The sequence below is a fragment of the Melitaea cinxia genome, chromosome 20 (assembly GCF_905220565.1).
Source record: "Melitaea cinxia chromosome 20, ilMelCinx1.1, whole genome shotgun sequence".
NCBI lineage: Eukaryota > Metazoa > Arthropoda > Insecta > Lepidoptera > Nymphalidae > Melitaea > Melitaea cinxia.
Window position 1 is genome coordinate 5601281 of NC_059413.1, and position 12908 is coordinate 5614188.

General features: G+C 30.6%; 1 protein-coding gene across 1 annotated transcript in view; it reads left to right on the forward strand.

Annotated features, from left to right (window-relative positions):
• The window catches only part of LOC123663421 (very-long-chain 3-oxoacyl-CoA reductase), a 38242-nt gene that overhangs the window by 9990 nt on the left and 15344 nt on the right, over nucleotides 1-12908 (forward strand). The window contains exon 2 of the mRNA XM_045598105.1: nucleotides 9998-10044. Within this exon, the coding sequence (XP_045454061.1) occupies nucleotides 9998-10044 (47 nt within the window). The remainder of the gene's footprint in view (nucleotides 1-9997; nucleotides 10045-12908) is intronic.

Genomic DNA, 12908 nt, shown 5'->3' on the forward strand with positions numbered 1-12908 from the left:
TTTTGTATGAAAAGAAACTGGAAAGTTTTATTTTAACTAGTGGTCGCGCAGAGGTTGAGATTCGACCATAATTAAAAATTTTAATTAAAAAAACCCAAAATATAATGAAAATAAAGAACCTTTTTAAATAAAGTTCGCTTTACGTATTTATATATAGATATCTACATTAATAGAAGTAATAAACGGTTCATTATGATGTTAATTATTAATTTTATGTAAATTTGATGATTGTTAGGAATAAATTTTAACAATTAGATATTTAACATTTATATAAACTCAAAAACATACTTAACTGCTGGTGGCAAAAACCACGAAATTGTGGACCACGGTAAACGACATTGTTCAATATACCTAAATCACCCAAGATGAATAACGTAACCTTTATAAATTCTAAATCGCAACAAATAGCCAACTTCTATTAACTATGTTAATAATTGGAGCAAATCTAGCTGACGTTATTATCAAACAGTCTGGATTAAGTTGTCATAGCTCTGTTGTTCCATCTTCTTATTATACTCATTCATCATCTATCGCATTGCTACACTGATGTTGAGGAAGTGGATAGTGTCTTGATGAATCTTTATTCGTAAAGTACAACGGGTTGGGATGGGATTGGCACTGCTTTTCTGAAACATGCTAGAAATTTTGTTGTGCACTGCATATGTTATTTTGCAAACCTTTGTTTTAATACTGGTCTTTTCCCAAGCGCTCTTAAAAGATCTATTGTTACTCTCTTGTCTTATCGGTGTAAGTAATTATCGACAAATTTCTATTTTTACTTAAATCTCTAAAATCATTGAAAAACTGCTTAATAACAGATTGATCAATTACTTAAATTTAAAACATTATTTAGCTAACAATGTGGTTTCAGGTTTATTCTAAACCTGAGTATCTCTTTAATATATATTAACGAATTGTGCAATCTAAGAGATGTCGGGGTTAAGACGGAGTTATAACAAAGATTATAGAAATAAATACATATTTTTTTTAATTGTTTTAAAAATGCATGTGAAATTTAACTGTCTATTTTCTTAAATACGTTAATCGCTATTATTTACAAACACAAAAACCGTAATGGTAATATTTGTTTGTTAGTTTTTTATTTTTTATTTTTTATTAATGTGATGTTTTGAATCAGTAGAAACACAAGTTTCAGTAACATAATTTGATAAGCTAATAAGTTTAAGAATTGAAGAAAGAAATTACAGAGTATTCAGTTAGTCAGTCAGTTAGTCAGCCTGTTGCAGTCCGCTACTGGACGAAGGCCTCCCCATAAGAGTAGTTTGACATTTTTTTTTTACAGAGTAATGTTGTCTTAATTTTACGGTATCGTAGCTTAAGTAGGTAATACCTACAGTGTAAGAATATACGTGCTTGAGACGAGGCGTTTTTAATAGAGAAGAAAACACTTTATCTCTGGAAGATTTACGTGCTTATGGTGACTCATTAAAATTCCCCTAAATTACTTAGTGGATGTTACAAGACGACGAAATTATTTTAGGAATTTCATTAACGAAACTTTAATTTCAGTTTAATGGTATTACTCATAATTATATTTTTTTAATGAGGGCTAATTTTTTTACAATGACTTTATTTTATGTCGTTGTCAGAAAATACATTTTTATCATGACTTATTAAGAGTATTTAACTTTGTAAATTACCATCAGCTACATAAGTTTAACTACGTTTTAGAAAAATTAATCTGATTAACAATCTTAAGCCTAGTACAAATAATATTGAGAAATTAATTTTTAAATATGCTCGTGAAGCGTTAGCGTACTCAGTTAGATATCACTTTCTCTTTTGAAGTCTACTTACAATTTGAAGTAGTTTTCGTCATGATCACACCATCTAGAAGTGGAGTTATTATACCATGAAAGCAACATTTGTATACTTTTTTTAAAATATTTATTGCCATTGTCAGGTCTGATCAAATCTAGAATAACAAACACTATTAATTTAGTGACATCACTATCGCTCCCATTACTCGATGTCTCTCATTACCCGACGTTTCCGTAAATAAAAATATAGAAATTTCCTAATGTAAACACACATTCATTCTCTCGTTTTATTTATTTTAATTTTGTGTCACTTGATAAGTAACGTGTCTGTATCAACGTTAATCCATACCGTATTAAATTGAATTTTATATCCTTACAATAAGTGTTAAATTTGAATGAAAAACGTTTGCAATGTGATGTTACTTTCACTTTACGATAGTCCGGTAAGTTCAAGGAGAAAACCAACGTCATACATAAAACGAAATAGAAAGCGGAAATTGTCAATATTAATGAGTCTGTTTGATTAGGATCTTTTATAATTTTATTGAATTGCAAATGCGTTATTTGATCTTCACTTTATTTTTAATAGTTATATATTTACTAGCGGAAACAACCAATTTCGTACCGACACGTGTTTTCTTTTCTTTTATGGAAACTATGTCCTGAAAATAAAAAATACAAAAAACATAAGAATTATTCAACTCATTGAATAAATGTTCTCCAATTAATCGATTTCAGAGTAACGTGACTATCAAGCTAGAAATGATCTTTATTCTGGACAAAATAGGAAATTTTCCTAGCAATGGTAAATACGTTTATTTACGAAAATTCCTTATGTTGAGTGATAGTGATACTAAGATTTCGAGATTTACTGTATGAATAGTCTACCAATTATTTGTGTCATAATAAGATATGTGCCGAAATTGTATACACAACCATAAACAGCTAACTATTAATTATGAATAAATAAAGTTGAACTATTAAAAAGATACTTCCGGACTCGCGTGATTTCACCCGCGTTTAATTTTAGAATAGGTAAACGGTTTCACTTTCGTTTAGTTTTTTGACCTACTTCAAAAGCTCTACCATATCATTGTCAGTAAGGTATGTATTTTATAGTCTACAATATATTCCTCAATAAAACCTAAATGAGACGGTAAGATGCCGAAGTTAGTGCACTCAAACTAATTAACAAACTCTTCGATTTCATGCTTGGTAACTATATAATTGTGTTTTCTCGCAAACGAAAAAAAAGCCGACTTTGATTACATCGACAAGTAATACAACGTAAGTAGCCGAAAAAAAGGTCAAGTAAATACGTATTATCAAAGATTACTCAAAATGTAGTGATAAGATCATAATAAAATTTAAATTTGAATACAAGACAAGTATCGACTTTCAAATAAAACAAGAATCATTAAAATCAGTATACTAAGTGAAAAGTTATGCGTTATAATACAATGTAGGTCGACGAAAAAGTAATCAAGTAAAAACGAAAACGCATTATTAGCGATAATTTAAAAGTAGTTAGTTGTCAGATATTAATTAAATTTAAATGGGACTACGTAACAGGCACCACCTATAGATTAAAATAAAAATCATCGAAATCGGTCCACCCAGTCAAAAGCTCTGAGGTAACATAAAAAAATACAATCGAATTAAAAACCTCTTCCTTTTTGGGAGAAGTCGGTTAAAAATAGTTATTTACACAAATACAAATATATAGATAAGTACGAGTGGAATTGATGCCGCGGCCGTCTGTGGTTATACTGCGAATACTACTGTACCGACCGGAATAATTACTTATACCATAAGATAAAGCGTGTTTCGGAGAATGTTTAGTACATGATATGTTGGTGATTTACTTATTGTGTAAAAAATATGGACGAACAGAGGTCACTTGTATATTAATAATGTAATAAAATTAAAATAATTGGGTACTATTTTTATTATATATTAGTATTTACTAGTTACTAATATAATATACTAGACTGGAGTATAGTAAAATATAAAATTTTCATAGATTACTATATAAAATAATTAAGGATATTAAAATATATACTTCGAAGTGTAATTTATTTAAATTAAATAGGAAGTAAGGACGAGTAGCCAGTAGATTATATAATTTCAACTTTTTTTACAAGGTGAGGTAGGCTACGTTAATCAATATTCATTATATTCCAAGTAATACGGAAGGAATATAATATACTAGCTGACCTGGCGAACTTCGTATCACCTTATTTTTTTCTGAAATATAATAATAACATAATGTATCAAAATAAAATATAGCCTATCTTTTAAGTCGGATCAAACTGCACACGGTGTGCAAATTTGACTAAAATCGGTTAAGTAGTTTAGGAGTCCATTGAGGACAAACATTGTGACACGAGATTTATATATATTAAGATAAAATTTTAACCGAATGACTTCTCTAAAATCATCTAACTTTTTCAATTCCATAAATGTTTACATGTATAAAAATTTAAGACTTTCTCTAAGATAAGTTACTCGTTAAGTATATTTACTTGTTTAAGAAACCGCGATTTTTCGAAATTTTGTACTGTTAAAGTCGTGGGTAGTCATTGGTAGGTACTAACAAGCTAGATGTCCTTTATATTGTATAGTTTTGAATGTGATTATAAGTATGATTGATTACAGCTTCGTTCAATAAGCATCATAGTCTCATTAACACCTCTTTTTCTCTATGAATGTCGGTAAAGCCAACTATCCGGCCACTATCATAGTCGACGACTTTTCCCTAAAGAGCGCCGATTATCTCGCTTTTTACTTTGTATATATACTGCTTTTCATTGTTAATTAATATTTTTACTTCATAATTACGTAGGTAATGTAATTAATTTCATAATTAATAATGTGAGCAATGTAAGTAATTAATTTTATAATTACAAATGTAAAGCAAAGCAGCCTTTCTTTTAGAACTTAATTTCTAAAATTACTTGCTGAAATTAAAATACACTTTGACCTATCTATGACACATTAAACTAAACAAAATTAGTATCTTAGTTAACAAACCACACTTCCTGAAACCTTGATAGGTATGGCCTTTTTACAACCGACTAATCTGCTAGTCGGCTACTTGGCCAAAGTCATAATCGGCACATCCCTAATAAATATATTACATAACCCACAAGATAATCATGACTGGTTATATGATTAGACTAGCTGTGTCTGCAAATTCGTTCGTGTTTTGGGTATTTATATGTTCAACGTGATTCTTTAAAGCCGTTTCTGAGATTAGCGTGCACAAACGCACAGACAAACAGAAAAATTTCTAACAATCACTGTTTTGAGTTTTATTTGCGATGATAAAGGTCAAAATAATATTTTGTCTCATATATCTTACATGTACAGACAGCGATCCGTTAGATTTTTATTATATGTATTGATTAATGCGTTCAGTCAATTCCTCATGTTTTATACGTAACAAGCGAATGAACCTTACATCTGTCGAGTACTTTTCCATCAACACATAAGCAAGGAGGTATAACGATTAAATAATTTTATTACTTATTTATAAGTCAACAGCCCCTTTTTTCAGCTAGCTGATTGAGCCTATTGAATCAGTCCGTAATATCCCACTGTTAGTCATAGGGCTCTTTCTCTATGTAGGAGAAGAATTGGAGTTTAAAATATGATAACAATATGTTAGACTTTTTTTTTCTTTTTTTTTTGGTCGTACCAACTCAGAAACCTTTGTAGGCTCTTACAAAACACTTTGCTGAAAGATCATAACATGATCAACATCGAAACATATATAGATGTATAGTAAAGAAAAAAAGTAACTAAAATATTGTACAATATATGTATATTGACTCCGTTAAACTGCCACGCAGCTTGTGGGTTAAGAAATTATAAAGTATTTGGTCCAAATAAAGGATTTATTATTTATTTACCCCATGCTGTTTCACTGCGGGTTGATATATAACAAAAACACGTATAGGTCAAACAAAATTTTGCCGTGATTTAGTCGTACTCTACTGTACAGGCTTCTTGGGCCGTTGCGTGTAAGGCATTTATTTATTTCTTAGAGCAGAAATTGTCAAAACATGATACTAATGTTTTACACCGACTTCAAAAAAGGTGGAAGTTCTCGACTGACTTTGGACTGTTTTTATGTATACTTTCATAACTTTTTACTGGGAGTACCGATTTTGATAACGTTTTTTAAGAGAAAGCTAGTACATATTATGTAGTCCCAATTTAATTTGATTGAAATCTGACGAGTACTTTTTGAGTTGTTCATAATAACGCATATTTATGTTTTATGTTGTATTAAGTAATTGACTGTATTATAGACTAACCTATGTCGTATTAATTATTACTTATCGATATAATTAAAATCGTTTTTTTCGTTGTTCAAACACAATTACTTTATGTTTATACATAGGTACATGCCACGTCTGACTTTATATTCAAATGACACAATTTTAATATGCCGAATCACCTCAAGCGGTTTTGTTTTAGCAAGCTGTCTTTCTTTACTCTGACCTGTTGTAATAACCTAATTTATTTACATTCGTTAGCAGTTTAATATCAAAACAATTATCTGATAGTTAAATAAGTGTGACGTAAGATTATTATCTATGTGAGATTGCCAATTGAACTTGGGGAGGCCTATGTCCAGCAGTGGACTGCAGTAGTGGACTAAATGCGTGTCATAAAAAGACACGCACTTAGTCCACTACTGCAGCTTAAACTATATATAATAGGTGTCATAGAATACAAAATAACTTTCCTTATGAGCTGTAGGATAAAAGTTAACTTAGAACAATTTGAGGTTAATGGCCTTTGTCACTCTCGTTTTTATGTAAGTATTACTTTCTTAGTGAGCTTGAAGATTTTGGGGTTAATAGTATGATTTATAGGAATGTATTATTTTTAATAACGTATTAAATTTTTAAACTTTTTTGGACACCAACAATTACCAATGATAGTGACAATCTATTAACAAATAATTGTGTTTGCAGGCAAACGAAAAAAACCGACTTCAATTACATCGACAAGTAATACAACGTAGATCGACGAAAAAATAGTCAAGTAACTACGCGTTATCAAAGATTACTCCAAAAGTAGTTATCAGATCTCGATAAAATTTAAATCTGACCATATCATAAACATCAGCTTTTGATTAAATAAAAAATTATCAAAATCGGTACACCCAGTAAAAAGTTATGCGGATTTTCGAGTTTTCTTCGATTTCTCTACCTTATCATGATACAAAACTAGGGATATCTCCTTTCCAACAAAAAAGAATTATCCAAATCGGTACATCCAGTAAAAAGTTATGTGGTATAATACAACGTAGGTCGACGAAAAAAGCGTCAAGTAAAAATGCATTATTAGATATAACTCGAAAAGTAGTTGTTAGATCTCAAATAAATTTAAATGGGACCAATTGACATACACAACCTTTCGATTAAAAAAAAATTGTCGAAATCGGTCCACCCGGTCAAAAGTTCTGATGTAACATACATAAAAAAAATATGTACAGTCGAATTGAGAACCTCCTTCTTTTTTGGAAGTCGGTTAAAAAATTAGCAATTTTCGATAATAACACGATTGTCGCGCGATTAGTTGCTTTAGAACAATAATAATTGTAGCACCTTTCAATTATAGGGAAGATTCAACTTCTTCAAAAGTAAATACTGACATTAACTAGGAACATTATTTTAAATCACTAGCCGCTCATTAAAGGTAGCATTGTTGTACGTTTGTCCATTGTTTTTATTTATCACTTGCTGACCCAGCAAACTTACCGTACCGGCGTGGTTTTACGTGAAATTTCCATTTTTTTCTTCTCCACAATCTTTGTCCTGACAAACCACGAACACAAAAAAAAAGAATTTTCCAAGATTGGTGGAGTCGTTCGGAAGTTGTGTGGGTACATACGTTTCGACGATTTTTTTCTTTATTTATTTAGAAGAGAAGATAACATTTAGAAGAGAATTTTTGTGTAATGAACATTTGATGTTTACAAAAGCGTTTCTGAGCCTTAGCATACTTATTTGTTTCATATCTAATGTTTCTAAATTGTAATTTTTTTTTGTGTACAATAAGATTTTAATAATAATAAAAGAATCAAGAAAACCAACGCATTTATTTATGAATGTCCATAAAAAAGAGTTAACCTGACGTGTACAGGAATTATAAATGATAAACGAAAATTCCAGGTGACGAACATTCCTAATTACTAAATAAAAAAAAATTCATACAATGTATTAAATTGGCTGTCCTTCAGAATGTACAAAGGTCAGATTGTTATTACTTCGTTTATATCCGTTCGTATATAAAAATTAAAGTTCAATGTCTGAAGATATAACCAAACAACAAAAAAAGAAGGACACCCTGTTTAAAGACAAAATTTTTGTAAATTTCTCTAAAGTCTTGTTAATTCTCTCTTTGTAATAAGTTTTGTTGATTCTCTCTTTGTAATAAGTAAGTTAAATCTAATATATAAAATTATCGTGTCGCTGTGTTTGTAGTTAAACTCCTCCGAAACGGCTTGACCGATTCTCATGAAATTTTGCACATCGGATAGGTCTGAGAATCAAACAAAATCTATTTTTCATACCCCTAAGTTCAAGGGGGGGGGGGGTTAAAAGGGTTACTAAAATATTATGAAATTTTGTGTGCATATCATAACTATTTTTCATTCCCCTAAGTTATAAACATGTTATAAAACAACGTTTGCAGGATCAGCTAGTAGAAATATAAGAATTATAAAAGCCTGACCACGACAAACATCTGTATAGTTTATTACAAATATTTGTCATCTACGAGTATCGAAAAATTGACCATCAGCCAGGCATCAGCCAGGTTGTGTGACCGCTGCGCTAAAGCGTATATTTCTAGCTATTTAATCAACATCTTCGAACTATTTCAAATACAGACATCGATTGTAATAGTATTAGATTTTCGGTAAATTTCAAATATACAAATAAAATAAAGTATGTACTGTTTTGTCTGTATTTAATTCCAGTTCACTGAAATGTAAAAGTTTAATTAGTATTATATTTAGTACACTTCCATAATTCCACTTTACGATAACATTTCTAAGTTTTGTAATATACTATTTTTGCAAATAGGGACAAATTCATAGAGATACTTAGAACGGCATCAAGCCTGCACGAGCGACTTCTTCCATTACAATTTCCTATTATTGCTTGTGTCAATAGTAATCTTCCTCAAATTGAATTCAAAATCTTCCTAACATATTCCTCCCAGAATCCAGACGTGCCTGTAGTTGAGCTAACTGCTCGCGTTATCAATTGCAAATTATGCAAATTCTCTCTACCAGCGTAAATTGTTGACTTAGCTTTATCCAGCGAATATACGATTATGCTCTCTCGCTATGTCGAATTTGAAACAGGAATTACTTACACTTAAGATATTGGAACGTTAGATATCCTAACGTTACACGTACATACAACGTATATCATATTTAAAAAAATGTATAATTTGTAAGTAAATTCGGAAGATTTGCCGAAATTTAATATAATGACAAATATGGTTACAGAAGACCTTAATATTAAACGAAATAGAAATACAGCGTCCATTTTAAGACATCCAACAATAATATTCATAAGAGTAATGTTACCTAATATATGATTCCGCTCGAAGCGAGCAAACAATAATTTTAACATTTCAGCAGACGGGATAATAACGGTTCTATTTTGCTACAATACAAAGAAAGTTGCTTGTTCAAACTAAAAATCCAAACTTTCACTCCACGATTACTCCAGACTTTGAGCAAATTCAAACAAAACGAGGCAGTTTAGAGAATAAGTAGGATAACGTAAAATAAAACAGCTGAGGAAGCAGCAGAGATTTTCTTTTTACGTTGAAAACCAAATGTCTGCACGGCAGTGTTGATTTGATGTTTTGTTTTCACGTGGTTAAGAAGAATAGTCATTCTGTAGATATTTTTTCAATTCTGTATTTAAAGAAACATAAGAATGACTATTCTGATACATAATTACAACATATTGAATAGTATTTTATTACTCTTTGATTATTAATAATGACGTCAAGAGATAACGTGGCAATATTATTGATTCAAATTGTCACTAGAAATCTATTAACAGCCGAGTATATTACCAATTTTCTTACAATTGTTTAAATATACATTTGTTGATCCTATTTTGGCGTATTACACAAAACAATAAAATTAAAACATTTTTTTTTTTCTTTTTCAGTAATCACTGGAAGTACAGATGGAATTGGAAAAGCATATGCCATAGAGGTGAGTAATTTAGGTATTAATATTAAATTAGTATACTATTGGTATACTAAAAGTTAAAGACATTTATAAGTGATGACTAAGATAGACTAACAGATTAATATTTCTTATCATCGAATAAATTTTTATCCGAAAATTAAAAAAAAAGCTAGTCGATGTTTATAATAAATTCGCGATCGTAACTTAAAATTAAATAGAAAGTTTCGGAATTTTATATTTTTAATTCGTGTAGCAAACTGTTTTTAAGTGCAATGTGTCTGTATTAACTACATTGAACAGTTTGTCTTTCTAATTCAACAAAAAAAAACATTGGTCTTGAACAATGTGTGGATGCTTTTGATGGCTATACTATAAAGAAGTTTTTGATTTTGAACAAACAATATAAAAAATATAGTTCTTAATAAGAACTCTATAGTGAGAACTTCTTCATAGAAGAATATATCGAAGCTTTTTAAACATTTATAAGCGAAATATAAAAGTTAAATTTGAAGAAAAATGTATGATTTTACATTTCAAATATGCATTAGCATATCATGCAACAGCTGAAGGCGTTCCTAACGTAGCCGTACCGTAAATCTGTTGCATCTGAGATTCTATGAGACGGAAACTAGAAATATAGCCCATGAAGTGCGAGACCTTATTGAATACATATATTTGTATGTATACTTTAGTTTATTATATTCATAAATTTCAAATGTTCTAGTGAATAGGTCAGATTTGAATTCAAATTCATGCTAATATTGCTGAGGTACTTTCTTCATTTAAAATTAAAATTTTAGTCATCTCCTTAACATGTGAAAATCTAACAATTAAGCACCGTTGTAGAGACAGTAAGGAATTTACAATCAAAGTGAAATTTCTAAGGCGCATGAGGGTAAAATTTTAACGGATGAAACGGTAACGTTTTGATGAAACGGCTACGTTTTTGTCGATGGCGCTGGAACGGAAATCTTAAGCTTAAGATTTGTATAAGTATAATCGAGACTTAAAAATTAGTTTGCCAAAGAAGTTTCACTTCTGACATGTGTACTTTGTACTCAAGCACTGTTCTTATTACTATTTTCAACCTTTGAAATGTTTCTTTTGAGTGTTTTAAGTAAATGCCGGCTGAAACGCGCATTTGGCGAATGTGTAAAATACATATAATTATATAAATACAATAGGTACGAATCGAATCTATAACCCTGAAGTAGTATCTAATTGAATTTCTAAATACATCATGACATTCTGCGTTTAGTTAATAGTTATCAATTAATCAGTATATTATTTCTTTGTAGCTTAAAAAAGTCTAATATTCTTAATATAACGCTCCTATATAGAAGAAGAAAAGTATAATTACAAGTACGCGTTTCAGCGAAGCATCAAAAAGTAGAAGATTTTCATATATAATAGCCCCTACTACAATACATTGAAACGTACAGTAGTAATGACAAACAAATAAATAACTAGCCATGGTAAAGCTTTACCTGTTTTGTTTGAATGAGAAATTAGCCACATACATTATTAACCCACAGCCATCTCTAAGTCTTAATTGTTACGTTGCTTGTGAATAATCTGGCGTATTTGCTCTTCATACCGGAACAGCAAAACACTGCTACTCGGGGCTGGAATAACTTATGAGTCGGTTATAGTTAGACCACAACTAGCCTGTGTGAACTAAATAATATAGCCGAATATGTTATGTAATATCTTTTATGATGTAAATCTAAAAAATAAATAAAAATTGCAGTGTATGTTTGTAATATTATTAGAACCGCTTTTTACTAAATGGATGTGGATGTATACACGGTACATAGACCAAAATAATATTTTTTACAATTTTTGTCTGACTGTCTGTCTGTTTGTTTCGGCTAATCTCAGAAACGGCTGAACCGATTTTGATGGCTTTCACTGGCAGATAGCTGACGTAATAAGGAGTAACTTAGACTACTTTTATTTTCGAAATTTATCTATTTTATAACTCTGCGTACTGAACAATAACTTATTTGTTAAATTTTATGCGGGCGAAATCTTTCATATATTCCCATAAATTGTCAATAAAAACAACCCATTACATATCAGTCCTACTAATTTATAAACGGAATGCTTATGTAATTAAACTTAGTACGTAGCTGGATGCACCACAGAATAACTAATATCTGAGATACGAATGGATCTGAAAATAGGCGGGTGAAACCGCAAGGTTTGAGTAGTTTAAAATGTGATATGTGACGACGCGTTAGCGCAGCAGTCACAGCACTGGCTGTTACGCTGGCGGTCACGGGTTCGTTCGCTGCTCACGACAGACGTTTGTAATTTCCATATAGATGTTTACCGTGGTCAGGGCGTTCGAACTCGTTTGTTGTGTTTGTTTTCGGAAACAGGAGAAAATACTAGTGGGGCGTTGAGTGTGAAGCGTTTAATTAGCGTTTGTAATATTATCCTCAGTAAAATCAAATTACATATCGGTTTAATTCACGAGCAATGAAGAACAACACAAGCGCTATACAATAAAACAGCAAACTTGAAATATTTACATTTAAATGTGTATGTAGTACAATTAAACAATTGTTAAATTACACGTTTTCAATTTATACTTATTCAGTTGTTTATTATTCATTTTATTTGACGTCACGTGTGGCTATTGAATTTAAATTCGTTCTGGATTTGACCTTTTGTCACAAATATTTTGTAGAGTTTTTTAATGATTGATGTCTAAAGGTTTTTGCAGTTTTTTATTATTTAATACCTTTATGCCCACTTTGAAAGTACATGAAAGAATAAAATACTAAACTGTAAGAGAGTGCACAAGCGGTCGAGTAGTGAGAGGAGGAGGAGGTCCAAGCAATTTAGTATGTAAGCAAATTTTTATTCAAGCTTCTGCCGAA